The sequence below is a fragment of the Melospiza melodia genome, chromosome 2 (genome assembly GCF_035770615.1).
Source record: "Melospiza melodia melodia isolate bMelMel2 chromosome 2, bMelMel2.pri, whole genome shotgun sequence".
In the NCBI taxonomy this organism is placed as follows: domain Eukaryota; kingdom Metazoa; phylum Chordata; class Aves; order Passeriformes; family Passerellidae; genus Melospiza; species Melospiza melodia.
In genome coordinates, this window is record NC_086195.1 from 3,388,876 (window position 1) to 3,414,262 (window position 25,387).

At 44.5% G+C, this 25,387-nt stretch overlaps 1 protein-coding gene across 4 annotated transcripts in view; it reads left to right on the top strand.

The window, feature by feature from the left end:
• Positions 1-1,687: 1,687 nt before the first annotated feature.
• Positions 1,688-25,387, top strand: part of KCNJ15 (potassium inwardly rectifying channel subfamily J member 15) — a 35,028-nt gene continuing 11,328 nt past the window's right edge. The window contains exons 1-2 of one of the 4 annotated variants that reach the window (XM_063180710.1): positions 13,257-13,456; positions 13,674-13,747. Coding sequence is in view for 1 of the 4 variants with exons in the window: in XM_063180698.1 (XP_063036768.1) it covers positions 1,703-1,716 (14 nt within the window). In the remaining 3 variants the exon portion in view is untranslated. Of the gene's footprint in view, positions 1,717-13,256; positions 13,457-13,477; positions 13,748-25,387 lie in introns of those variants that run through there. The other 3 variants (XM_063180698.1, XM_063180715.1, XM_063180703.1) reach the window with 3 other exon arrangements.

The window sequence follows — 25,387 nt, forward strand, 5'->3', positions numbered from 1 at the left end:
ATTGTGTGTGCAGCAGGAGCAGGGCAGGGATTGTCCCTCTGTGCTGGCTCTGAGAGGCCCCTCCAGGGCTGGGCCCAGTTCTGCTCCTGCAGGAGAGCCCTGGAGGGGCTGGAGCGTGTCCAGGGCAGGGAACGGAGCTGGGCAGGGGCTGGAGCCCCAGGAGGGGCTGAGGGAGCTGGAAGGGGCTGAGGCTGGAGCAAAGGAGGCTCAGGGGCCCTCGTGGCTCTGCACAAGTCCCTGCCAGGAGGGCACAGCCAGGGGGGTCGGGCTCTTCTGCCTGTCTCAAGTGAAAGAATGAGAGGAAATGGCCTCAAATTGCACCAGGTTCAGATTAGATAGGAGAAAAAAAAATCTCTACAAGAGTAGTCAGGCACTGAAATGCACTGCCCAGGGAGGTTTGGAGTCACTGTCTGTGGGAGTGCCCAGGAGGAGTCTGGATGTGGCCCTTGGGGACAGGGCTTGGGGTAATTCTGGTGCTGCTGGCATGGCACTGGATGAGTTTGAAGCTCTCTTCTCACCTTCATGATTCTGGGATTCTGTGATCTCTACTAGCAGTTGTATTCCTGCGTATGCCCATGTAGATCCTTGCTGTAAGTCCATGGTTTACTCCCATATATTTAATTTGTGCATGTTGGATATAGATAAAAATTACACAGAATTGGAAGTGACTGTGGAGAAATGGAGACCAGAAAAGTTGTGTCTGTTCTATAGGAGTAAAAGCTGAACTCAGGTTTGATTTTTTTTTCTGTGTGCTGTCATTTCTGTGGTAAATTGTTAGCCCATTTCATTTACAGTATTCCTGAGAAATGCCAATGGGTTATTTCCCTAATCCAGATGCATCAAAAATAAAGTGATATAATATACTTGGAATTGTAATATCAAGGATAAAGCCAGCAAAACTTTACAAAGAATCAGCACTGTAAACAAGCCATGCTTTATGTATTTAATTTATCTGCTTAGTACAGAGGCAGCATCTGTTTCCAGTGAGATGCTGCTTTTTAAAAATTTCCTTTCTCGAACTCAGCAGCTGGAATAAATGAAATAGCAGCCAAATGAACAGTTGGAGAGGATGATTCTGCTGGAATGAGGGCATGGAAGGACAGTTGAGGAGGACAGTGGCAGGAGGAGCTGTAAACTCAGGATGTCCCAGGAATAACTCGCAGGCCCTCCATCCACAGCTCCATCTCAGACAGGTTTCTCACAGTGCTGCTGATTCCTCTGTTATCACCTTCTTCCCACAGAGCTGCAGGAAGCACAGGAGTGAAGGAGAGGTTGCCCTGAACCCACCACACATCCACGATGTTGGAAAATTCCTGCAGGACAGGGGCCACAGTGTTGCAATAGGAATAAACCTGCCCCTCTCCGCTCTGTAACTGGAGAGCCAAACATTTTGGCCTCAAGTCACGTTCTTAAGCTTCTTCCTGGATTCCAAAATACCAAAGTATAAATTCTCTTCTTTCTTCTTTTGCTCTCCAGCCCTTGGGCTCACCACCTCAACCTGCTCCAGCAGCTGGGAGTGAAGGAGCTGCAGGAGCAGGCAGGGCTGGAAGGAAGGAGGAACAGACGGACAGAGCCCCAGGACCCAGCAGGACAGGACAGGGGGGAGATGAACTCCCCAGCCCTCAGCAGCTGCCTGCTAACACCCTCAGGATTTGCCATCGGGAAGAGGAACCCCTGGCTGCTGAGGAAGGACCAGGAATAAATGGAAAATAAAAGGTATTTTGGGTGGGTGCATGGCAGAGTGGGCAGACAATGCAGGGCTGGCATGGCTGGCCATAAGGAATTAGTTTAAATTGCCTTTATTCCAGTGAAGAAAATTAACTGGGCTTTTAATCATCCCAATTAAAACTTTAACCACACTAAATTGTCCTGGTTAGAAGCAGGGCTCCATCATAACTTGAATAACCAAGGCTCTCTGTTTAAATACCTGTTTTCTCTCAGAGGGTCTGAATCTTTCTAGCACTTAGGTCCCTCCGTGCTGCCAGAGACAGCTGAGTGGATTTGAGAATAATACCTGGGATATTCTTCATTTCCTTCCCTCCGTGTCTGTGTGGCACTGGTTGCTGGTTTGTACCTTATGTAAGGTTATTTTCTTTAACCATGGCACTGGAATTAAAGTGTAAAATCCCCCTCCTGCCCCCTTCCCCTTTACAATGCTGAATGCAGCACCCACACGGGGAGCCCACCCAGGGAAAGGATCAGCCTGCCAGGAGCTGCAGTATTTTGGATGACAAGCCCCAGACAAATGCAAGATGATAGTGCTGATAGCATGAACTACCTTGTAGCTCTGTGTTTGAGGCGTTGGAGAGGACTGAATGATTCAGAGACTGTGTTTGCAGTAATAGCTTTGCACAAAGAGGTCACTTAGAGATAAAGTGGCAGTTAATTCAAACCAGAATTTCAGGCTTAGCTTTGCCTTTTTCCCCCTTCTTTGAAGGAAATGAGAGGTGACACAATTGGATTAGCTACACATTTTAGGCTTTTTCAGAAACTGGGATATTATTTGCTGAAAAGATTGTAACAGTTCCAGGCTGATAAATGCAGTACATTGTTTTTGGCATGCATATCAATTCTTAAAACAAATACTCTTTACCAGAAATTCTGTAGAAGCTCCTTTGGACTCTGGACAGTCTATTAGGTAAATATGGGCTTTGCAGCACTATAGGAAAATGTAGAGTTTTACAGAAGCTTTTCAAAGCTTGGCAACACCATCCAGCCCAGCTTCCTTTACTTTATAACAAAACTCTTGAGATAAGAAGAGTGAGGGAGATAGAGAGGTACTTTGATTGGCAAATGTGTCAGGAACAGAGATACAGAAATGAGAGTCTGTGTGAGGCTGTTCCAGAAACCTGAGAGAAGGAAAGGACATTTTCCATCTCCAGCACCACTGGGATGTCTGGGATCACAGGAGGTGAAAGTGATCCAGTCTGCCAAGGAATGTGTGAAAGCTGCCTTCTAGAAAGTGCCTCTGTTCTGTGTGCACACATTTGCCAGTGTGGGGGTACAAATTCAGGTTGTATTTATACACAGGTGCCCATCTCAATGCAGATATAAACTGCAATTATTTTAATTTAATTGACCTTCATTTCAGAAACTGCTGGCAGCTCTTCAGAGAGGACCACTTCTCTTAGCCCTCTCCATCAGCCAGCTGGTTTCATCTTTGCTCGAGTTCTGTGAAACGTTTTCCTTGCTGTGGAACTCCAGTTAAGGAAGGATTCACCTGCTTTGGAGTCTGCTCCCAGACCCAGAACTGGCAGGACATCTTGTAACGTGCTGTATCCAAACTCTGCCTTGCCAAAGCTGGAATGAAATTGTCTCACTCAGTTTTGATAGCTCCAGATTCCTGGAGGTTCAACTTATTGGAAATCCAGAGCCCTTTCCATGGCCTGGGCCTGATGGCCAAGCTCTAGAGGAAAAAATCAGTGTGGCTCAGTGAGTTCTTCTGGACTGGGGGTGACTTTTTGGGCAGCAGGGAGGAAAGGTCACATTGGGTTCCACAGTGTGATAAGGACCAGGTGTTGCCCTCTTGCTGTCCAAAACCAGCTTATCTCCACCATCCAGGTGGGAATTTTGGGTGGTTTTGAGACAGACTCACCTGTGTGGCTCTATGAGTTGTCATCCCACACCTCAGCTGGCTCAGTAGAATCTTAAACATGATATTCACTGGAAATCTTTTGGCTTTGGTCACACTAGAGGTTTTTCCTGCTTCGATTCACCTTTGAAAAGACCTCAAACCTCCTCAAAAAAGCAGGGCTGGGCTAAGGGATAGCTCCTGCCACTCCTCTAAGGTGTCCTTGGGTGATTTTCAGGCCACTGGCTGGCAAGGATGAAGAAATCTCCCTGCAGATCTGCTGGGATATTTTCAAGGAAGTGATAAAAAACCAAGTGAAGGAAGTTATTGAAAAGTACACATAGTTAATGATGGTCTAGATGAGCAATAAAGCAAGGCAATATGAGGAAAATGTAAACAAGCCAGGGCTGAAGGGAAACAAAAGAAGTAAAAGTATCTTGCAGAGCAGTGAGAAAATCATTCTGAGACTGGATAAGCAGGGAGAAATCTGAGAGAAGATCAGGAAAGCAAAGTGCAGAGCAATGTCCTAAGGATTAACTTCTCTGGAGATGCAGTTGGGTCAATAATACCAACAATTAGAGGGGAAAAAAAATATAAAGTGGTGAACCACATAGCCCAAAGGTGAAGTAAATATGGAAGAAATATTTTGAAGCCTGCCTTAGCCAGCTTTAGGAGATTGCAGTTCCTCCCTGCAATGCAAACACTGTGGACAGGTTTGAAAGGGCTCAGTTCCTCCAGCAGAAAACTCTGCTCCAAGAAGGAGTTAACAGAAGAGATCCTCCAAGAAGGGATAAATAGGACAGCTGGCCTTGAGGGACACAAACATCTGAAAAGGTGTATTGGAGCAAGTGGAGGTTGGAGGTAGCTGAGTAAAGAAAACAGTGGAATGAACCCCGAGGAAAAGAGTTCCTTTCATTCCAAGCAATCCAGAGGTATAATTCATTGTCCTGATGAAATCAATTGTCAACAGGCTGCACTCAAGACACAGAACAGGGGGAAGAGACAGAGTGGTTCAAATCAGGGAATGTTGCAGTGGCCAAGGTTTCAGAAGCCAGGGAATACATGGAAAAGTGTGGAGACGGCAGGCACTCCCTGTGAGTCCTTTGTCAGTGATTCAGCTGAGATATGCTGTGGGAAGCAGAAGAAACACAGGGAAAAACATGGAATTGTAGAATAGTTTGGGTTGGAAGGGACCTTAAAAATCACCCAGTGCCACCCCTGCCATGGCAGGGACACCTCCCACTGTCCCAGGCTGCTCCAAGCCCCAGTGTCCAGCCTGGCCTTGGGCACTGCCAGGGATCCAGGGCTGGAATTCCATCCCAGCCCCTGACCACCCTGCCAGGGAACAACTCCTCATTGCCAACATCCCATCTAAACCTGCTGTCTTCCAGTTTGAAGCTGTTTAATGCACTGAGGAAAGCTCTGCTGGAACTCTTACACCACAGAGCCATGGAGATTTATGGGGTTAAGCAATTGTTTCACATATCCAAACATTCCTAAATTTAGTGAATGGCAAACCAGTCTGATTTCACCATCATCCCTTTGGTTTCTATAAAAGCTGGATGTATTGCAGAACAAAGTCACTGCAAGTCTGATGTTAAGGTTCACATGCAGGTGCAATTGCAGATCTGCCAGACATTCTTAGGTTGCAAACAAACCTGGAGGAATTATTTAGCAATAATTGGCATGGGGATGCATTAGCTGCAGCTAGAAAAAGGAAGTTATAAAACAAGCAGATTGTTATATGAACCTTGTAAGCTTTGCCTTAGCTAGGCATTTTGTGGTGCTTGAGGTTAAAAGTGTGGCATTAAAGTGTTGTATTTCATGTCAGATATGAATGTATCAAGACAGAGCATGAACAGGGGGTTTTGTGGACTGAACAACATCGTCAATACAAGTAAATAATCAGGCTGAAGTTAAAACAATACTGGGTGTAAAAGACAATAATTTGCAAAGAAAAATGCTGGAAAGGAACTCTGAGGAGAAGGATTTGGGGTCCTGAGGGACAATGAGCTGTCCCTGGGCCAGCAGAGTGCAGAAGGCCTGGGGGGCATCAGGATGGGCACTGCCAACAGGTCAGGGCTGACCCTGCCCCTGTGCCCAGCCCTGGAGGCACCTCTGGCTGCTGTGCCCAGCTCTGGCTCCTCAGCACAGCAGGGCCAGGAGCTCCTGGAGCTGAGCAAGGGCCTGGAGCAGCTCCGTGCCCAGGAAAGGCTGAGGGAGCTGGGGCTGCTCAGCCTGGAGAGGAGCCCCAGGGAGAGAGAGGGGCTGAGCCCTGCCTGGGCCTGCCTGGCCCTGTGTCTGTCCCTGTGTCTGTCCTTGTGTCTGTCCCTGCCTGTCCCTGTGTCTGTCCCTGTGTCTGTCCCTGGCTGTCCCTGTGTCTGTCCCTGTGTCTGTCCCTGTGTCTGGCCCTGTGTCTGTCCCTGTGTCTGTCTCTGGCTGTCCCTGTGTCTGTCCCTGTGTCTGTCCCTGTCTGTCCCTGTGTCTGTCCCTGTGTCTGTCCCTGTGTCTGGCCCTGTGTCTGTCCCTGTGTCTGTCTCTGGCTGTCCCTGTGTCTGTCCCTGGCTGTCCCTGTGTCTGTCTCTGGCTGTCCCTGTGTCGGTCCCTGTGTCGGTCCCTGTGTCTGTCCCTGTGTCTGTCCGTGTGTCTGTCCCTGGCTGTCCCTGTGTCTGTCCCTGTGTCTGTCCCTGTGTGCAGAGCTCAGAGCAGGCCCAGGCTCTGCTCCAGGCCCAGCAATGGCCCCAGAGCCACGGGCAGGGCCTGAGCCCAGCAATTCCCCTCACAGGAGGCACAACTTCTGCCCTGGGCAGTGCCCAGCCCTGAGCAGAGCCCAGAGGGGCTCTGGGGGCTCCTCCTGGGGACATTCCAGAGCCACCTGGACCCAGCCCTGTGCCCTGTGCTCTGGGATGGCCCTGCTGGAGCACGTGTCCCCAGATGAAGCTGTAGTCTGGATCACAGGCCAGACCTACTGGAACAAATCCATTTGTACTCCCAGAGACCTTTGGACAGCTCTAGTCTTTATTGGGGCCTGTAGGGAGACTGGCTTTTCCTGTCTGTACAGTAACTTTCAGACATATTTTCTGTGGATGACAAAATCAGGAGAATGTGTGGGGGTATATGAGGCCACCTGGGTGTGATTTCCTAATAGCAGACGTGGGGTTTTGTTCTGGGGCTGTTTGTGGCTTTGAGTGCTGCTCAGCATCTCAATCCTCATGCACTGGCTGTGGTCTGTAAAGCCCCTAGAGTGCATTTTCAGCCATGGGTACCTGCAGTTCAGCATCTATATCCATGTTTTAAAGCTCTGCTTTTGAGTAGTGGAGAATATTTAATGCCCTTGACACTGACTAACCCAGCCTGTGGCAGTGGATGCGAACGTGCAACCCTTCAATTCTTAATTAACTGCTTGAGAAAATCAAGTGCTCCATGTTCGAAACACACAGAGGGAAAAAACAGACCCAGCCTCCTCTCCTGGTATCTTGTATTTAACACCACTTTTCAATAGTTGTCCCTGAAACAGCTCCTGATATAAACAGTGTGCAGTTAATTGTCATTAAAGGAGACTTTTGTATCTCCCAGTTAAATCTCTTTTCTTCACCTGCTGCCATTTGCAAGCCTAAACAGTTCTTGCAAACATTAAAATCAGGAGAGCTCTGATGTGTTTTTCATGCCTTTAATTTTCTCCTTCACATGATGGATGGTGGGATTTATTGTAGCTCAGAGGAACAAACCAGTTGTTATTTGATCTGCCCCAGGCAAGCCGCCCTGGCAACAGCCAAAAATAATAGCCATGGTCCCTGAAAAGATTCTGCCTAGAATTTCTGAAAGAATTCACCTTTGGGGCAGACAGCAAGCATGGAAAAATGCAGCCCCAAAGGTCAGCATTTTGCAATGCTCATGGCACATGAAAATAGGAGGTTGTGATGGAAACTGTGGTGCAATCCTGGTGACAATGGGTGCAGCCAGCATCCCTGTCCACCTTCCTCATGGAGCCATCACTTGCTTCCCCTCTTATATCATGGATTGGGATTTACTTCCTCTCAAAGCTGAGTTCTGCAGATCAACAATGAAAACTCTGCTTTTCTACAAAAATCTGATCTTGAAGTTGAGCCTTTTCAGCCCTGTCTGGACAAATGTTTGCCCTTGGTGTTTGGAAGATCACTTTCCATATCTCTTGTGCCACGATCTCTGTTGGTGATAGCAAACTTCAGGACAGTCTTTGTACACAGAGCCTGTACTGAAAACTCTGTGCCCTTCCCTTTATCACCCTCTTTTTGTGCACTTTCTGTAGAGTTCCATGCTCTGTCAACCTCAGGAGTTGTCTGTAGGCTCACTTCTTAATCCTCTTGGATAAAGTTTGGCAAAAGTACACACTGCAGTTCCTTTCATTCAAGCCAGAAGTTATTTTTCCAGGAAGACACGTTTAAAAATGCACAAAGGTACTCATTTAATTTGCTCTGCCTTTTTACTGCTGCTTCCTGAGAGGCCATCTAGTCTGGCTATCTGAAACCAGTAGCAGCAATGCCACATTTTTTGTCCCAAATAGTCACAGCTCAAAGAAATTCAGTAAAGAAAGTTCCATAAAAAGGTATTTTTGCAAGGCTCGTATTGGTGCTCATGAAAAGAAGTTTCCAAATAAAATAAACCATTATTTTTCAAGTTATCCTAAAGCAAAGCTCCATTAAAATATCCCAGAAGTTTTAAAGGTAAGTAAAAAACCTGATCTGCTTGCTGGACACTGCTGAGAATTGGGCTTGAATTAGAGAATTAGAGAATTTTAGAGAATTAGAGAATTAGAGATTGTGACCCCATGGTTGGAGAATGCAGAGTGGACTTAGCAGATTTAGTGATCCAGACAAACTGAAATGTGATTAGGAGAGATTTTCTTTCCCACTGCTGTCCTCCAAAGGGTGCAACTGAAGATACATGAAACTGAAGATGGAAGATACATGAAATTGAGGATGGAAATTTCTCTTTGAGGATTGCTCCTTGTGTCACATCAACAGGAGGCATCCAGTGGTCGAGGAGCTGGGGTTTTCCAGCATTTCCCAAAAGGATTCCTGCTCATCAGGGCAGCTATTAACTAGGGAAATTCACACTTGAGGAGAAACCAGAGAACACCCAAGAGAGAGACCACCGTGGGTCGAGGGGAGGAAAATGACAGACCAGGCAAAGCTGCCTCTGTTTCTTGTGGTCAGTGGCTCTCACAGCTGGATTCTTCCAGCCCTGCCTCTCCATCATCCCCTGGAGCAGCTCTTTTAGGCCATAACCCTGGGTCACTGCTGGGGCCAGACACCCAGCTTGCAGCTGAGAGCAATACTGAGGATTATTGCAGAGTGTAGTTTTCCGTGAGCATGGATCCAATCCTACAGCAACAAATCCAACCTCATGTTACAGCTATGACCTGAGGGAGACTTGTCTGCTCTTGGAAGTGCTGCAGGAAGCAGCTTTGCCTGCTGGGAAGCTCCCAGTGATGTGAGCAGAGCTTCCCCGTGGGGATGTTCATGCATCCTGCTGGCTCATGATGTGGCAAACCAAGCATGCACCCACCACAGAGTATCACAAAGCAAAGATATGAGGACCAGTTCCAGAAATCTGAGGTGAATTTTTGCTGCTTTGGACATTTTGACCAGATTGGCAGGAGAGGGGAAATTAAAATCCCTCTTGGATCTGAAGCCCGTTGTCATTTTCACTCTGGTGTGGAAAGCCAGCTTGGATTTGAATTCCTGTTTGTGAATCTTCCCCTTCTCTGGGCAAGAACCAAAGCCAGAAGATGCTCGTTTCCACAGCCAGGGAGAAGGCAGCCAAATGTGCCTGGGAATGAGTCACTTTTCTCAGGAGCTTGTTTTTCTGCTACCTGGAAATCCTTTTGCTATCTTGGTTGGCAACATATCAGTATTTCTGTCATCAAGAAGCAAAAATTCTGGGCAGAAACTTAAATTTGGAAGCTTTCAAAGTCCTTCCATCCCTCACAGGACAGCAGTGGAGCTGGGGGTCTGAAACCCTGAGCCAGCTGGATGAAGAACAACCACCTAATGTGAGCAGATAAGACACATCTCAACAACTGCAGCCTTCTCACATCCAAACTCGTTGGGATGAAGTTTTGGAAAGCTGTGCTAACAGGGTTTCCACAGAGGTCACCGCTCGCTTCATTGAGAACAGAGCTGGGCTCTCCTCAGCCAGATCCTTCTGTGTGAAGCTCATCAAGCAGAATAAAATCCTGTTCCAATTATGTGCTTTCCATGTGCACAAAGCTCCCCCAGGAGCAGCAGTGTCAGCCACAACCTCTCATAATGCAAAGAGCACATTGTGGAGTGCTCGTACTCAAACCACGGCGTTAACCCGGAGCAGGCTGGGAAAATGGGCTGGGAATTCCTCAGGGTGGCCACTGCTGCGATGTCAACAAAGATGTGACAAAAGAAAAAAGGTGGAAAAATGTGTGTTGAGCATGCTGAGAGCACATGTAAGTGGGGAGAGTGTGGTGTTTGGTTTTTTGGAGTGTGAAGTTCCTGTCCCCGTTGGTGTCCACAGACCCAGCCCAGGGAGGAGCTGGAGCTGCTGCAGAGAGCCCAGAGGAGGCTCCAGGATGGGCAGAGGATGGAGCAGCTCTGCTGGCAGGAAAGGCTGGCACAGCTGGCATTGTTCACCTGCACAGGAGAAGCTTTGGGCTGAGCTCAGGGTGGCCTTGCAGGGCCTGGAGGAGCCCCAGGAAAGCTGGAGAGAGACAATTGCCAGGGCATGCAGGGACAGCACACAGGGAATGGCTCCCAGTGCCAGAGGGCAGGGCTGGGGGGGATCTTGGCAATGAGGAATTGTTCCCTGGCAGGGTGGGCAGGGCTGGGATGGAATTCCATCCCTGCATCCCTGGCAGTGCCCAAGGCCAGGTTGGACACTGGGGCTGGAGCAGCCTGGGACAGTGGGAGGTGTCCCTGCCATGGCAGGAGAAGGATGAGATGATCTTTAAGGTCCTTCCAACCCAAACCTCTCAGTGATTCCATGATTCCATGAGTTATCCAGTCCAAGCCTGGCTGATGTCATTTATCAGCCCAAGAACCTGAACACTTCAAGTTATCAGGTGTCAAACTCTCCTCACCAAAATAATAATCCAGAATTTGGGGTGAGGGATAATGAACAGGGGCCAAAGGCAGAGGGAAGTTGTGGATTCCACATCCCTGGCAGTGCCCAAGGCCAGGTTGGACACTGGGTTGGAGCAGCCTGGGACAGTGGGAGGTGTCCCTGCCATGGCAGGGGTGGCACTGGGTGATTTTTAAGATCCCTTCCAACCCAAACCATTCTACAATTCCCTGAATCGCATTTCCTGCAGCACCTTCAGGCCCAATGTTTTACCTTTATTTAATGGGAATCTCCAGAATGAATTTTAACCCTTTCAATTCTGTTTTTATCAAGAATTTCATCAGTAAGAATCAGCTGAGTAGTTTTATGAAGAGGTGAATACTCTAAAGCACGTGGGAAATGTACAAAAACTAGAGGACTGTCTTCAAACAATTGAATAAAACACAGAGTACATAAAGCACAAATATCTGTGTTTACCAAGACAAGGCTCAGCTTTACACATGGATTTAGTTGTGTAAAAGAACAAATAAGGTGTTTAGCAGTTCTCAGGTGACAGCTCTGCCTGCTCAGGACATCCTGAACTTGTTTTGGGCAAGAACCATTTCTCTGGTTTTTATAACAATCCCAGTTTCTTTATATCCTGTATCTGATTTCTAACTCATAAATTGGGGATTCCCAGGAATGAGATAAAAGAGATAAGGCTTGAAGAGTGGCTGTGGCTTTTCCCTATGCACACTGCACACATCCTTCTGAGCTGGATCGTGTTCCACACGAGAAGCCCAAAGCACTTTTTCAGTAAAATAACTGATTTTTAGATCAAGTTGCAGGTGCAGATTTGATGACTAGGGCTAACTTTTCTGCCAGGGATCCAGTTTTATTGTTTCTTTTCCTTACTTAACTTCATCCAGAGCCAACATAAAATCTGAAAATGCCCTGAGCAAGCCTCTTATCACCATGGGGTTTCCTGCTCGGCTTTATTGAATGGTGAAGTTTGGATCAGTATTTCAACATCTCTAGCCCACACTTTTGAACTCACTCTTGGTTGCTGAAAGGAAAGAGATTTATAAGCCCTGGTAAATCTGAAGGGGAAAAAAAGTGAATTTATGCATTTTGGAGGGTATGAACTGACAAATTATCTTTTTCCTTCTGGCCCACCTCAGCAGCAATGTGGGAACAGCCCCAGAGCTTGTGGGGATGAGTGACATTTGCTTAAGGTGGAAAAATGCAAGGAAAAGTGTTTACATTTTTAAATCATGCACACAAAGCTTAAAAACTGAACAGCTGTGCATCTTTCAGAGCATATCCTCTTATTATGATATTCCAAAGGCCTCTCACCCTACAGTGGATTTCATGGTCACCATGTTCCAAAAATCCTCATTTGGGGGATGTGTGGGAATAGCACATTATTCATTTATGATTAGGACAGTTTGTCAAACTTTACCCATAAGAAAGAAGGAGAAAGGCTTAATTGGGAATTTTTAATAATGTATAATCCCAGCTAAACATAATTTAACTGGACAGGGAAAGAGAAATCCTGGTGTAGGTGCTTCATGATGAAGCTCTGCAAACAGAACAGCTCATCTGAAAGCAGAAAAAGACCTTCACAGGCATTTTTATATATAAATATAAATATATTTATAGCTGTTGCCATCTCCCTCATGGTAAATATAGAGAGACACCAGTGCAACAGGTTCATGGATTCAGGGAACAATCCAAGTCGTGTGAAATTCTTTAGTCTCTGGCAAAGTGGAAAAAAAAAATCACCTCTAAGTGTTGCCCTTTAAAATGCAAAACAGCTGCTGCCTACTGGCACTGCCTGAATGCTGCACTTGACAGCAGAATTCCAGCTCCTGCTTTTCTCTGGTCACATATCATGGCATTATTAATATCTGTTAATGGCATTTAGATCCCCCTTTAGCAGGGATTTGGCTCTGTGTTCCCTGGGAATTTGGGGTGGGATGGGTTTGGTTGGTGAAGGACTCATGCCAATGTTTGATGTGCTCCTTCTCCCAGGGGAAAGGGAAGAAAATTATCCAGGCACTGGGGGTGTGCCTGCAGGTGATGCTGAGCTCTCCTGCCCTGGAGCAGCTTGCTGGGATTTGGAATTCCCAGGAATTCCAGTGTAATCATATCCAGGGGCATCACATGATGCTGCAGCATCTTCCCTTTCCCAGCTGCTGTTGGCATTCCCAGGGAACCCCATCAAATTCCAGTACCTGACTCCGTCCTGCTCAAATCATCCCTGCCTGTGCTCCCTGCAACTGGGAGACAAAAGCACCCAGGCAAACCCAGAAAAAGCCATCAAAGAAAGGAGTGTTTGGATAAACACATTGGAAAATTTGGTGGTCAGGGATCTCAGCTGCTGCAGCTCAGTGTGTGACAACCAGAACCTGAATTGATTTCAGATGAGTTTCTATCTCCCCTTTGCCAGCAGGAAAGGAGTAATCAATAATGTTGACTCTTCCTCTTTTCTGAGCATTATACAACCTCTCATAACCTTATTTATTTAGGAAATAAGGCCTTTCAGGGACTTTGATCAGCCTGGCTGAAGTTTCTTCAAAGATTAACTGACTTCTTTAGAAGTAAATCAGCTTCCTCTGGAGCAGGTATTTGCTCACCACGTAGTTGGGTGTTGAGAGCTGTGCAGTTATAAAGTTTGCTGGGCTCAGCTGTAGATTTCCTTAACACACACTGCTGACATCACTGAGTCTCCTCTTGGACTCTTTTTCTTTTTTTCTTTTTTTTTTTTTTTCCCTCTCTTTCTCCCTCCCTCTCTCCCTCTCCTCCCTCCCTCTCTCCAGTTTCTTTATTCAGGTAATTCCAACTCAGGCTTATTTCAACTTGTTTTTGACTGACAGCAAGGGAAGGGAGACTCTCTGAGGGGTTTGTTTTGGGCTGGATTTTGGGTTTTTTTTTTCTTTAAATGCACACATGCTTTATTGAAAAGCAGCCCAACCTTCTATAAAAAAGATTGTTTGACTTGTCATGACGATAACATCTAGTAAGGAATCTGAACATTGCTCTTTTACAGGTAAGAGGTATTTGTCAAAAATCCATACATGCTTAGCAGTGCTTTGGGAGCTGTGTGGAGCTGGAAGCTAAGGAGTAGGTGCTTTTCCTATTTTTTTCTATATTTTGGTAGTTTAAGGATTTAGAAACTGTGTGTAAGAGAAAAAATGTTTTTATAAAATTGTGCTTTTTTGTGGATTTTGACATAGAGGCAGCTCAGCAATTAAGCAAAAGCTATCATGGTTTGGTCTTTCCACTGATGTAAAGCACTGAATGTGGGGTTTGTAATGCTTGGGGCTGGGATTTTTATATGTTGGGGAGGGGGACAGATGCTGAACCTGTCTTTGTCACTGTTTGCCTGCCAGAATTTTTTCCCTGTAAAAACCCAGAGTGCTGTTTAGAGTGTTGGAATCAGAACTTTCAGCCAGCTCTTGCTCTTTTTTCCAGTGCAGAAATCAGTTTTCATTGGCATGGTGGGAAAATCTGCCTGGAACTTTCTCCTGTCCCTGTCACCTTTATGTATAAGAAAAGAGAATGTCAGTTTTCTGTGGAAGGTGTAAAGAATGTAAACATGTCTGAGTTTGAGAACTTCAGGCATTGTCTTCCAACTTTTGCCTGTGTCTTCACACGACTTGTTTACGACAGCACTGGCTTTTCCTCATGATCACAATCAAAGCCCGTGGTGCAAATTCCCCTGTATTTTCTACTGCCTCCCTTTTTATTTTCACACTGGGATCGTGCTGCAATGAGAGTTACAGATAAAATCTCCTTTTCTCCATGAGGTGCTGGTTGTGAAGGAGAACAAATCTGGCTTTCCTTTGTGAACCAGGAGTATCCACAGCACTTTTTAACTCACCTTGTTCCCTCCTGTTCTGTATTTTGAGGCATTTCCAGGGTCTTTCTGATCACAGTGCCTGTGTATTTACCTACCAAGTCTGCATTTTCTTGTGATTTTTTTTGTTTTTTAATTGAGGGGGAAGAAGATTTGCTGCTAAAGAAATGTCTTCTTTATTTCCCTGTTTGTAAAATGTCACAATGCTCTCTGCCCTCCCTAATAACAGGAGGGAGGAAGCAAACCTGGAGTGTAACACGGTGCTGCCTGTACAGAACAAACTGGCATCACTTTTATAAAGCAGAGTTGTAGACCAGACCAAAAACTTCCCCAGGAATTTCAGCCCAGTAAATGAGGCATGGCCTAGAGACAAAAACAGCAGCAGATGACTTGGGCTTCAATCTTCCAATGTACATACAATAATTCAGTCTGTTACTTTTTATAGAATTTCAAATGAAAGCAAATAGTTCTTTTTTATCCTGGCTCCTCATGCAATGAAGCAAACAAGCCATTAGCCCACAGCTAATGCTGCTAATTGCAGCTGAATTTTTTATTGATTTATCCAGATTTCATTTAAGCTGTCTGGAATATTATTTCTGCCTCCTGTCCTGTTTCCCTCTCCTCAGACACACAGTCCCCATAGACAGGCTGTGTTCTTTGGGAACAGGTGGAGACCAAGGCTGGGAAAGACCAAGAAGAACAGAAATGTTACTGTTTTACATGCTGAACCTCAGAGCATTTTGAAATAAATTTTGATTCACTTTACCTCAAGGAAAAACAAGGCAGGTTTTGGGGTGATGCATTTTTGGTTTGTTTGCTTGACAGAGGGAAAAGTCTTTACCTTTAGAAAATTGTAAGTCTTTACCTGTATGAAAATTATAAAAATCATTGATTATTGCATGAAACAGTTAAAATCAACTTTGTCAATTTACTGGGAAGGAATTTACTAAATGCCAAATATCTGAAAGCTGAGCTGTCCTTAACCCCTTGGGGTGAGAGAAGTCATGAATGACTTGAGTGAATTATTACAGGCTTGAGCATCATTTCAGAATTCAGTGTGTCTGGATGTTTGTTAGTATGGCAGAGGGCTTGGAGTTAATATGGTAAAGATCTTGGTGTTAATATGGTAAAAGGCTTAGTGTTAATATGGTATAAAGTGGAAAAGAATTGGGTCTTAACATGGTAAAGGGCTTGGTGGTAATATGTTAAAGAGTTTGGTGGTAATATGACAAAGAACTTGGAGTTAATATGGCAAAGAACTTGGTGTTAATATGGTAAAGAACTTGATGTTAATATGGAAAAGATCTTGGTGGTAATATGGTAAAAAGCTTGGTGTTAATGTGGCAAAAAGTTTGGTGTAAATATGGCGAGGAACTTGATGTTAATATGGCAAAGAGCTTGGAGTTAATATGGCAAAGAATTTGGTGGTAATAGGGTAAAGAGTTTGGTGTTAATGTGGAAAAGAATTTGGTGTTAATATGGAAAAGAACTTGGTGTCAATATGGAAAAGAACTTGGTGTTAATATGGCAAATAACTTGAAGTTAATGTGGCAAAGGGCTTGGTGGTAATATGGTAAAGAGTTTGGTGTTAACATGGAAAAGAACTTAGAGTTAATATGGCAAAGAACTTGGTGCTAATATGGTAAAGAACTTGATGTTAATATGGAAAAGATCTTGGTGGTAATATGGCAAAAAGCTTTGTGTTAATATGGCAAAGACCTTGGTGCTAATGTGGCAAAAAGTTTGGTTTTAATATGGCAAGGAACTTGATGTCAGTATGGCAAGGGGCTTGGAGTTAATATGGAAAAGGGCTTGGAGTTAATATGGCAAATAACTTGATGTTAATGTGATAAATGGCTTGGTGGTAATATGGTAAAGATTTTGGTGTCAATATGGAAAAAAACTTGGTGGTAATAGGGTAAAGAGTGTGGTGTTATTGTGGAAAAAAGCTTGGTGTTAATATGGAAAAGAAGTTGGTGGTAATAGGGTAAAGAGTTTGGTGTTGATGTGGAAAAGAATTTGGCAAAAATCATGTGCATGTTCCTGGAGTCAGCAGGGGAGAAGCAGTCCCCAAGGACTGGCTGTGCATGAGCTGAAGCTCCTGCTCACTCTGCCTGTCTGTGCTGTGAAATGCACGTGGATCCATCCCAAACCAGAGCCCCTCTGCCTCCTCCCAAGAGCAGGAAAATGTCCTGTATGCCCAGGGCAGGGAATTGCCTTTGTGTGGCCAGCACACCCTGGGCTTCACAGCAAGGCAGAGCTCATGGCCGGGCAGAAAGGGAACGAGATGGGACAGCAGTGAAGCTTTAGGTGTTGTCACCCTTCACCAGACAAATATTGCTTGGACATGAAGAGGGATTTTTGGGATAATCCTGCAGTTCTGGGATAAATCTGCAGGGTTTTGGGACCTCTGCACTGGGGAAAAAGGGGTTTGGCAAATTTCATCTTCCAGCAGAGCCTTCTGCAAAATTTCTGCTGCCTCTGGTGAAAGTAAAGTGCTGGGACAAGGTTGGTCCCATCTAAAATCATATTTGGCTCCTTTCTGGTTGGTTTTTCTCGTGGTGATCCTCAGCTGGATTTGTCTGTGCTCAGAGAGCCACTTTCTCTTTGTCATGACTCAAAAATCATAAAATAAAATAAATTTAGACTGTGACAATAGCACAACCTAATCAGATTAATTTAATCTCCATTGTTTTAACTGAGGGGTTTCACTGTTGGTTCAATCTGGTTTCACATAATGAACTTATCTAAAATTAGCACTTTTGCATTGAGAATATATGATAAAAATGGTTATCTGTTCCATATATTACCATAAATCTGTAGGGAAGGAATATATATAAAAATACACCTACTTAGATGACATTAAAGGATATATTCTTATAATGAACAGATGAAATTTCAAAATTTCCCCTCTTCCTCTCTAGAATTACACAGCCTAACAAAAACATATAATAAAATACATACAGATAAAATAAAATAAAATAAAATAAAATAAAATAAAATAAAATAAAATAAAATAAAATAAAATAAAATAAAATAAAATGGATAAAATAGAGGTTTACATTTTAACCAGCGAATAAATAAATTTTCCTGGTTAAATGATTTTAATTTAATTTTTAATTCCCCAAGGAAAATGGCAGCTAGACAAATGTTTTTGTGATTTTACTGACCTTGTCTGTGAAATTTCCCCAAAGTTTTGCCACCAAATAATTCTGGTTTGCTTTTAGCTCTTTATCAACTGATCACTGGCTCGCATCTTGCTAAACAAATGGCAGCTGAACCGTGGTGAAAAGGAGAGGAGGATTTGAAATCCCACTATGGAAAGGGGAACCTTTGAAAGAAGCAGCAGTGCCAGAGGTGTAGGATGTGGGTTGTTCATATTTTCACAGAATTCCCAGAATCCCTGGGTTGGAAGAGACCTCCAAGACCATCGAGTCCAGCCCAGCCCCAACAGAACCCTGGCCCCCAGTGCCACATCCAGGCTTTGTTAAACACACCCAGGGATGGGGACTCCACCACCTCCCCTGGCAGCCATTCCAGAACTTTGTCACCCTGGCTGCAAAAACCTTTTCCCTGCTCTCCAACCTGTGTTTCCCCTGGTGCAGCTCGAGGCTGTGTGCTCTGGGTGTGTCAGTGCTGCTGGAGAAAGAGCCCAGCCCCACCTTAGGATTTTGGAATTGCACAGATAAAAACATTGGGGGTGCTGTGACAGGGGCTGGACACGAGCCCAGGGGTGCCCAGGGGGGCAGGAGGCCCCTGGCAGCTGGGCTGGATGGGGAATTGTGTGTGCAGCAGGAGCAGGGCAGGGATTGTCCCTCTGTGCTGGCTCTGAGAGGCCCCTCCAGGGCTGGGCCCAGTTCTGCTCCTGCAGGAGAGCCCTGGAGGGGCTGGAGCGTGTCCAGGGCAGGGAACAGAGCTGGGCAGGGGCTGGAGCCCCAGGAGGGGCTGAGGAAGCTGGAAGGGGCTGAGGCTGGAGCAAAGGAGGCTCAGGGGGGACCCTGTGGCTCTGCACAAGTCCCTGCCAGGAGGGCACAGCCGGGGGGGTCGGGCTCTCCTGCCTGTCCCAAGGGAAAGGAGGAGAGGAAATGGCCTCAGATGGCACCAGGGCAGGCTCAGGTTGGAGACTGGCACAGAAAATTTCCCTGGCAGAGTGGTCAGGCCTTGGGCTGAGCTGCCCAGGGAGGTTTGGAGTCACTGGAATTGTCCCAGAGCAGTCTGGATGTGGCCTTGGAGACAGGGATTGGGGTGATGCTGGTGCTGCTGGCATGGCACTGGATGAGTTTGAAGCTCTCTTCTCACCTTGACGATTCTGGGATTCTGTGATCACAGATAAAGGAGTCTTTTAAATGTTCAGGCTTGATGAATCCATATTTTGGTGGTGGTGGTTGTCACAGTTTCTGTGTTGACAGGGATAACCAAGCTGACCTGTAACAGGGAATGTCACAGCCAAGAACCTTTAAAACAGAGCAGACATATTCTACACCCTATTTTAAATTCCTAGATGGGTTGTTTTTATTTAAGGAACTTGTTCATAACCTTCAGTGCATAATTTGCATTTTTTTCAACAACTAAACCATGTGTGTGATGGACAGGGCACACCATGGTGTGTGATCTCACCCAGGATCCCACACAGCTTAGCACTTCCCATGGGATTTCACCTGAAAGGCTTCAGCAGTACAATTCACACTGACCTGTATTTATTTAGGATATTCCAACTTCAAATGCACACCTGTACCAGGCAATTAACATGTGTAATTCTCAACCCTCACATGTACTGCAGCAGTTGATTTTCATGGAATAAATAAACTTGGCATCTTTCAAAAGCTCTGGCCTTGCTGTAGAGGTGCAAGAAAAAGACAATTTCAGCTGTTTAAAAGTTCTAGGTCTGGTCTCAGGTCATCAGAACTGCAGGGAGATGGGCACATCCATCCCTCAAGGTATCCCAGGTTTCCATCCTGGAAAAAGGTTGTTTCCAAGGAAATAAATCACTTATTATCCATGCTGAACATAGCCTACAGTCAGAACAAATTATTTCTCACAGCACAGCAGGTCCTCAACACACTTTACAGTCCGATGAGGAAAGAGGAAAACTTTGGATCTGCTGTAAATTATTTCAGATGTAGCAGTGAAGGACACACAGGAGGAACTTTGTAGGTGAACACAATGACGGGGAGAAGCTTGTGGAAGTTGTATCTCACACAGGTGGATTTTCAGGACGTGGGAATTTTATTTATGTCACATGGGAAGCTATTGTGGAATGGGAGAAGTCTAAACCAGGAAAGGAGCAAAAAATAAAAAACAAAACCCAGGGATTGATTTGAGGACAAAGAGGAATGAGATGCCAACAAAGAGCAGAAGAAAGCAGAGCTATGGGGGTCAGGGCAGCAGCTGTGGAAAGGTTAGACTGTGACCTTTAGGGGTATAAAGAAGTGAAAGATGTGTTTGGATTAATGAAGAAGAAATTAAAATGGCCAAAACAGCAGAAAAGAAATAAGATTTTTTTTTAACCCAGAATTTTTGAGTGGGTCAGGTGAGAAGGACTGTGAGCAGGAGGAGAATTGGGAAATATTAATTAATAAACTGAAACTCTGGACTGGAAGAAAAGGTGGATTTTGGAGATGCTGTGGCACCAAGCCGGCCAGAAGTGTGAGCTGTGCAGCAAATGGAGCAAGGGAACAGCTTTTCAGAGAGAGTTTTTACTTTTGGGAAATGCTGGGTTGGACAGGTTTGTCACCAGAACAGTGAATGGAGGAGTTTTCTGCTCTGCCACTGAGCTCCCACCTGGACTTTCAGCAATGCCATGATCTTAACCCCTTCTGAAATCTGCTGCAATTGGAGATATTCACAGCCCTGCTCAGCTGCTTTTTGCCACCACTTATCTTCAGCACTTACCTACAAAATATGAATTCTGTTCAAACAGCACTAAAATAGGATATAAACAGCACTAAAATAACACAGAAAGGTCTAATAATTACACATTTCCCATCAAGTCTGTTTTCCATTGAAAATGGAGGCTTTATTAAATATTACAGGAAAAGTACGGAGGGTTAGAGATCAAAAAGGTTGATTTTTCCACTGGAAGAATGATCTCTTGTGGGAGATGCAGTTGATTTCCTCATTCCCCAGTTACTCTTTGTGCCTAAACTAAATTTCCATTGATGCATCGAGCCTTATTACAAGGCGACAGAAAATAATTGGGGAACGGTGGTATTTTTTGTTCTCATAAATCAGGCAGCTTGGAAAACATCAAAGTGCCTCCTGAAACCCACAGCATCTGTAAAACTCACAGAAAAATAAGGTAGAGGAGCTGCTGAGCGTTGTAAAAATAAGTTTGCGGTGTCCTGAGCGCAGTCGGAAAAAATTCTCCACAGAGCAGGAACAATGTTCTATTCAGGCTGATGGCTCCAGTGATCAAAGCTGGACCTTCCCAACTGTAAAAGATTGCAGGAGCTTTGGAGATGACATGGGATCATAAAGGAGCAGCCATAAAGATAAGGGATGTGTAAATAAATCAGGAAATCAGGCTCCTTTGAGGGTGAGGAAACGCAAGGGCTTTGAAAAGCAGCGTGAGATTTTTTTCTCTTGTTTGGGCACATTGTCACTGCTGTTATGGAGGTTCCTAAGAAACTGCAAGGAAAAGAAAAAGGAGGAGGGGGTTGTGTTCCCAGATCCCAACAAGCAGGACAAGCTGTCCCTCCAAGTGTCACTTGTCACCAACCCAACCCACGTGGCCCTTACAGTTGGCTGAGACTTTTCAACCATAAGCTTTATGGGCTGAAAATACAGGTTTAGATTTTGAAAAACAAAACCCACGATTTTAAACAGTAAAAAAATTGTACTATGGCTTTGTGGAAGTAAGATGTCACAGTCTGTCACTCCAAGGAATATTTTGTTCCTCACCTGATTTAAATGAGTCACATCTGTGCAAACCTCAAAAGGAAAGGCTCAGTTTTGGTTTGACCAAACAACCAGAATGACCTTTTTATGTCTTGTTGTTTTCTTCGGGCCAGAAAAATTTAAACTTGTTTTTCTTTTTTTCTTTTTCTTTTTTTCTTTTTTTTTTTTTAATTTTGTTTTGATATTTCTGGTTTGGCGAGAAAATCCAAAAACATTGATGTGCACCAGTACTTTCATGCTATTTCCTCCCTTTCAGAAGCCACAGTCTCTGCAGCAGACTGAGGGGTCTGTGTCATGGAAATTGGCAGGGATCAAGCAATTTGGGAGAGCAATGAGGAAAACAAAGATTCTTTTCCCTCTGATTCCTTGGGAGTTTATCTGGAAGACACAACAGAGCAGGGCTGTGTAACCTCCCAGTCAAGAAACTCAGGAAACAGCTTCTTCTTAAAAAAATATCAAATTTTTGCAGATATATGAGTGACAATAAGCTCCTGTACAATGTTAGCATGGTGCTGATGGAAAGGATAAATAATTAACCTGGCTTATTTTAATTTCCATCACCTAAGAGTGAAGGGATACAAACCAGCCCATGTCTTTAAATCCATGGGCTAATTTCAGCTTGGCTTGGCAGGTGAACAGAGGCTTCAGAAATTATGTTCCAACAAGCTCCAGGAAAACAGGGAGCTCTGTAAGTCAGAGAGGATTTATTAGTGCCTTTCCTGAGAAGAGGAAATCAAGGGGGACCAGCCTTAACCCCACGAGAATCCCCATAGAGGGCAGAAAAATGGAAAAGCCTTTGGATGGAGCTCGTGTGTTGTTACAACCCTTGGTCCACCAGATTTCCCCAAATTCAAACCCAAGTTTGGAGCAACCTGGGGTAGTGGAAGGTGTCCCTGCCCATGGCGTGGATGATTTCTAAGGTCCTTTCCCACCCAAACCATTCTGGGATTCCATGAATTTGCTGTTGGCCCAAAATACCCCATTAAAGGACACGGCTGAGGCCATTTCCACTCAGAACTCCCCAGTGTTTCTCACCATTAATCTTTGATTTTTCTCTCAATCCTCACCTAAAATACCAGCACATTCAGGAGTGTGAAGGACTTCACATGAACAGAATGGAGTTTTACCAACCAGCAGCTACTTTTGCTTCACATTTATTAATTTTTAAATCTCTTTGGCACACCACAATTCCAGTCCCAAGCAAGCACTGGGGCTCAGAACCTCATAAACCTCAGGAAAAAAGCATTCCCATGGACAACACTGAGGTTCTTTCTCATTTCTGCTCTGAAAACACAGGTATAACTAAATACTTCCTTCTCCTCTGCACGGTCAAATCATTCTGGGATTCCATGAATTTGCTGTTGGCCCAAAATACCCCATTAAAGAACATGGCTGAGGCCATTTCCACTCAAAACTACCCAATGTTTCTCACTATTAATCTCTGATTTTCTCTCAACCCTCACCTAAAATACCAGCACATTCAGGAGTGTAAAGTACTTCACATGAACAGAATGGAGTTTTACCAACCAGCAGCTACTTTTCCTTCACATTTATTAATTTTTAAATCTCCTTGGCACTCCACAATTCCTGCTCAGAGTCCCAAGCAAGCAATGGGGCTCAGAATCTCAGAAACCTCAGGAAAAAGCATTCCCATGGAGAACACTGAGGTTCTTTCCCATTTCTGCTGTATAAACACAGGTATAAGTAAATTCTTCCTTCTCCTTTGCATGGTTCCCCCTCTAAAATGTGCAGGAGTGGAAAAAAGGGCATTTTTCCACTCATTGCAAGGAGAGTAGGGAAGCTTGGCACACGAGTGAGCTATGTACTGGAATTTGGGTGGGTCTAGGAGAAAGCACAGACTTCAGTGGAAAACATATATGGGTGTGTGTGTATGTGTGAGCAAAAGCCTTTTAAACCTTAAATTAACCACATCCATGGATTGGTCAGGAACAAAATTAAATTAAAAAAAAAAAAAAAGAGAGAGAGAGAAAGCTGCCCTGAAACAAAACTTTTGGGCAGCACTGAGGATGAGTAACCCTACACCAATGGGGAAGTGTCACTGACATCTTTAATTCTTGCCTGACCACCTCAGGGAAGCAGGTGAAAGGCTTTGGTTTGTAAATCAGAATTTTGGTATTTTAGAGGACCCCCATGACCACTTCTGTCCCCTCTGAGGGGCAGCAGGGTTGGGACAGGAGTGGGGACAGGGTGTGTGAGCCCCAGGGTGACCCAGCCCACCTTTGGGAGGTGTTTTAGCAAAGGCCTTTGCTCTGAGAGCACAGCCCCAGGCGGTGGCTCCTGGGCCCTGAGGATGTGTCCCAGACTGGGCATTTGAGGAAATTATTTTAATTCAAGGTCTAGAGACTTTATTCAGGGTAATAATGGCCCAAAGGGGGACGTGTGTGAAAGATGCATCTACAGCTGACTTTGGATAGAGCAAAATCTCCCACATCAATGTTTTAGGTTTGCAACTGCTTGTGCTTTACAGAACTGGGAATCACAGAATCTTCTGGGTTGGAAGGGTCCAACAAGAACCATCAAACCCAATTTTTAAGGGAATGTTCCATCCAGGGACTAAAACCCCAACCCTGATGTTTTTAGCACCAGACTCCAACGAGCTGAGCTTACACACCATGGGATGATATTTTAATAAAAAAAGTACTTTAATAGATACTTTTAAATAAAAAATACTAATCTTTAAAAATACTTTTTAATTTTAATAAAAGTATTTTAATAAATCTCTGACTTCTATGTAAGTGCCCATAAATGTTTGCCCATGAAATATCACACCCTGAATCTATTGGACACTCTTGAATTTTCTTTCCAGAATTTAAAAATTTCTAAGATTTGTTTAGGTGAAGTAGCTTCCAAACATTTGAGATGAAGCAGAGCTTGCTCTCCATTTTTTCAGACCCTGACAATCAAGGGAAATGGGTGATTTATGCGATTTGAAATCTTTGCAGTGCAGAGAAAATGGGGTAGGAATGAACATTTTTGAAGATGTTGTGCCCCTCGAAGAGAATATTGCCCACAATTGCTGTAATTCACTGTAAAGCAGTTAATTATCAAAAATTAAGTCAGTTATATGTGCCGGTAACATCATCTGTGCTTTGCCTAGGAGGAAGAGACATCCAATGTAAAAATAATTTAGGTTTGTGTGAGAGAAGTGGGTACTTTGTCTCACAGGCTGCATTTTGTCAGCATGAGAGAAGACTCTCTTTTTGAAAACATTCTCCACAGTGTGAACTTGTTCACACAGGCAGGGCAATTCTTCAGAACCAAATAACTTCCTGAGAAAATCAGCTTGCAACAAGTTTTAAGATGAAACCCTGACAAACCCATCCTTCTTTCTTGGCAGTGTGCTTTGTGTGATGGCAAACATCCCTCCAAATTCACTGCTGTGTCCTGGCCTTGCAGAGATGACAAAAATTTGGATTATTTAGAGGGTTATTCTGTATTTATCATTGCTCTGCCTTCATAAGGCAGCACAAATCAGCTGCAACAATCAGGTTAAAAGGATCCAGGAATTCTTTTATAGGAAAAACTTTACTCCAATAACATCATCCACCTTCCTGCTGGGTCAAGGTGTGCTGTTTCCCCAGTTAGGTTTGATTTTGTCCACATTAGGAATAAATGAAAAAAAGGTTACAAATATACTTTAAATAATTTTTTTCCCTTACCAGCTTCATGGCCTTTTGCACCCTACTATTACTTTCAATACTATGGAGGTTTTTAGATATTTAAAAGGCACAGGAATTTAAATATTTTTGGTGGAAAAGTCTTCTCACAGCCTGACATTTCAGTGTTGAGATTTAGTGGCTGCACAGAGATGGAAAATTTGAGGAAAATTTTGAACAATTGAGCAGGTTTATCTCTGCAGAGTATGTGCGCACAATATTTGTGGGGCACTCACGGGTAATTAAAGCAATTCTTAATGAGCTCATGGTGTGGGCTAAAGGAGAGCTGTGATTTACTGGAAATGTGATTTATGGGGAGAAAGCAGAGCA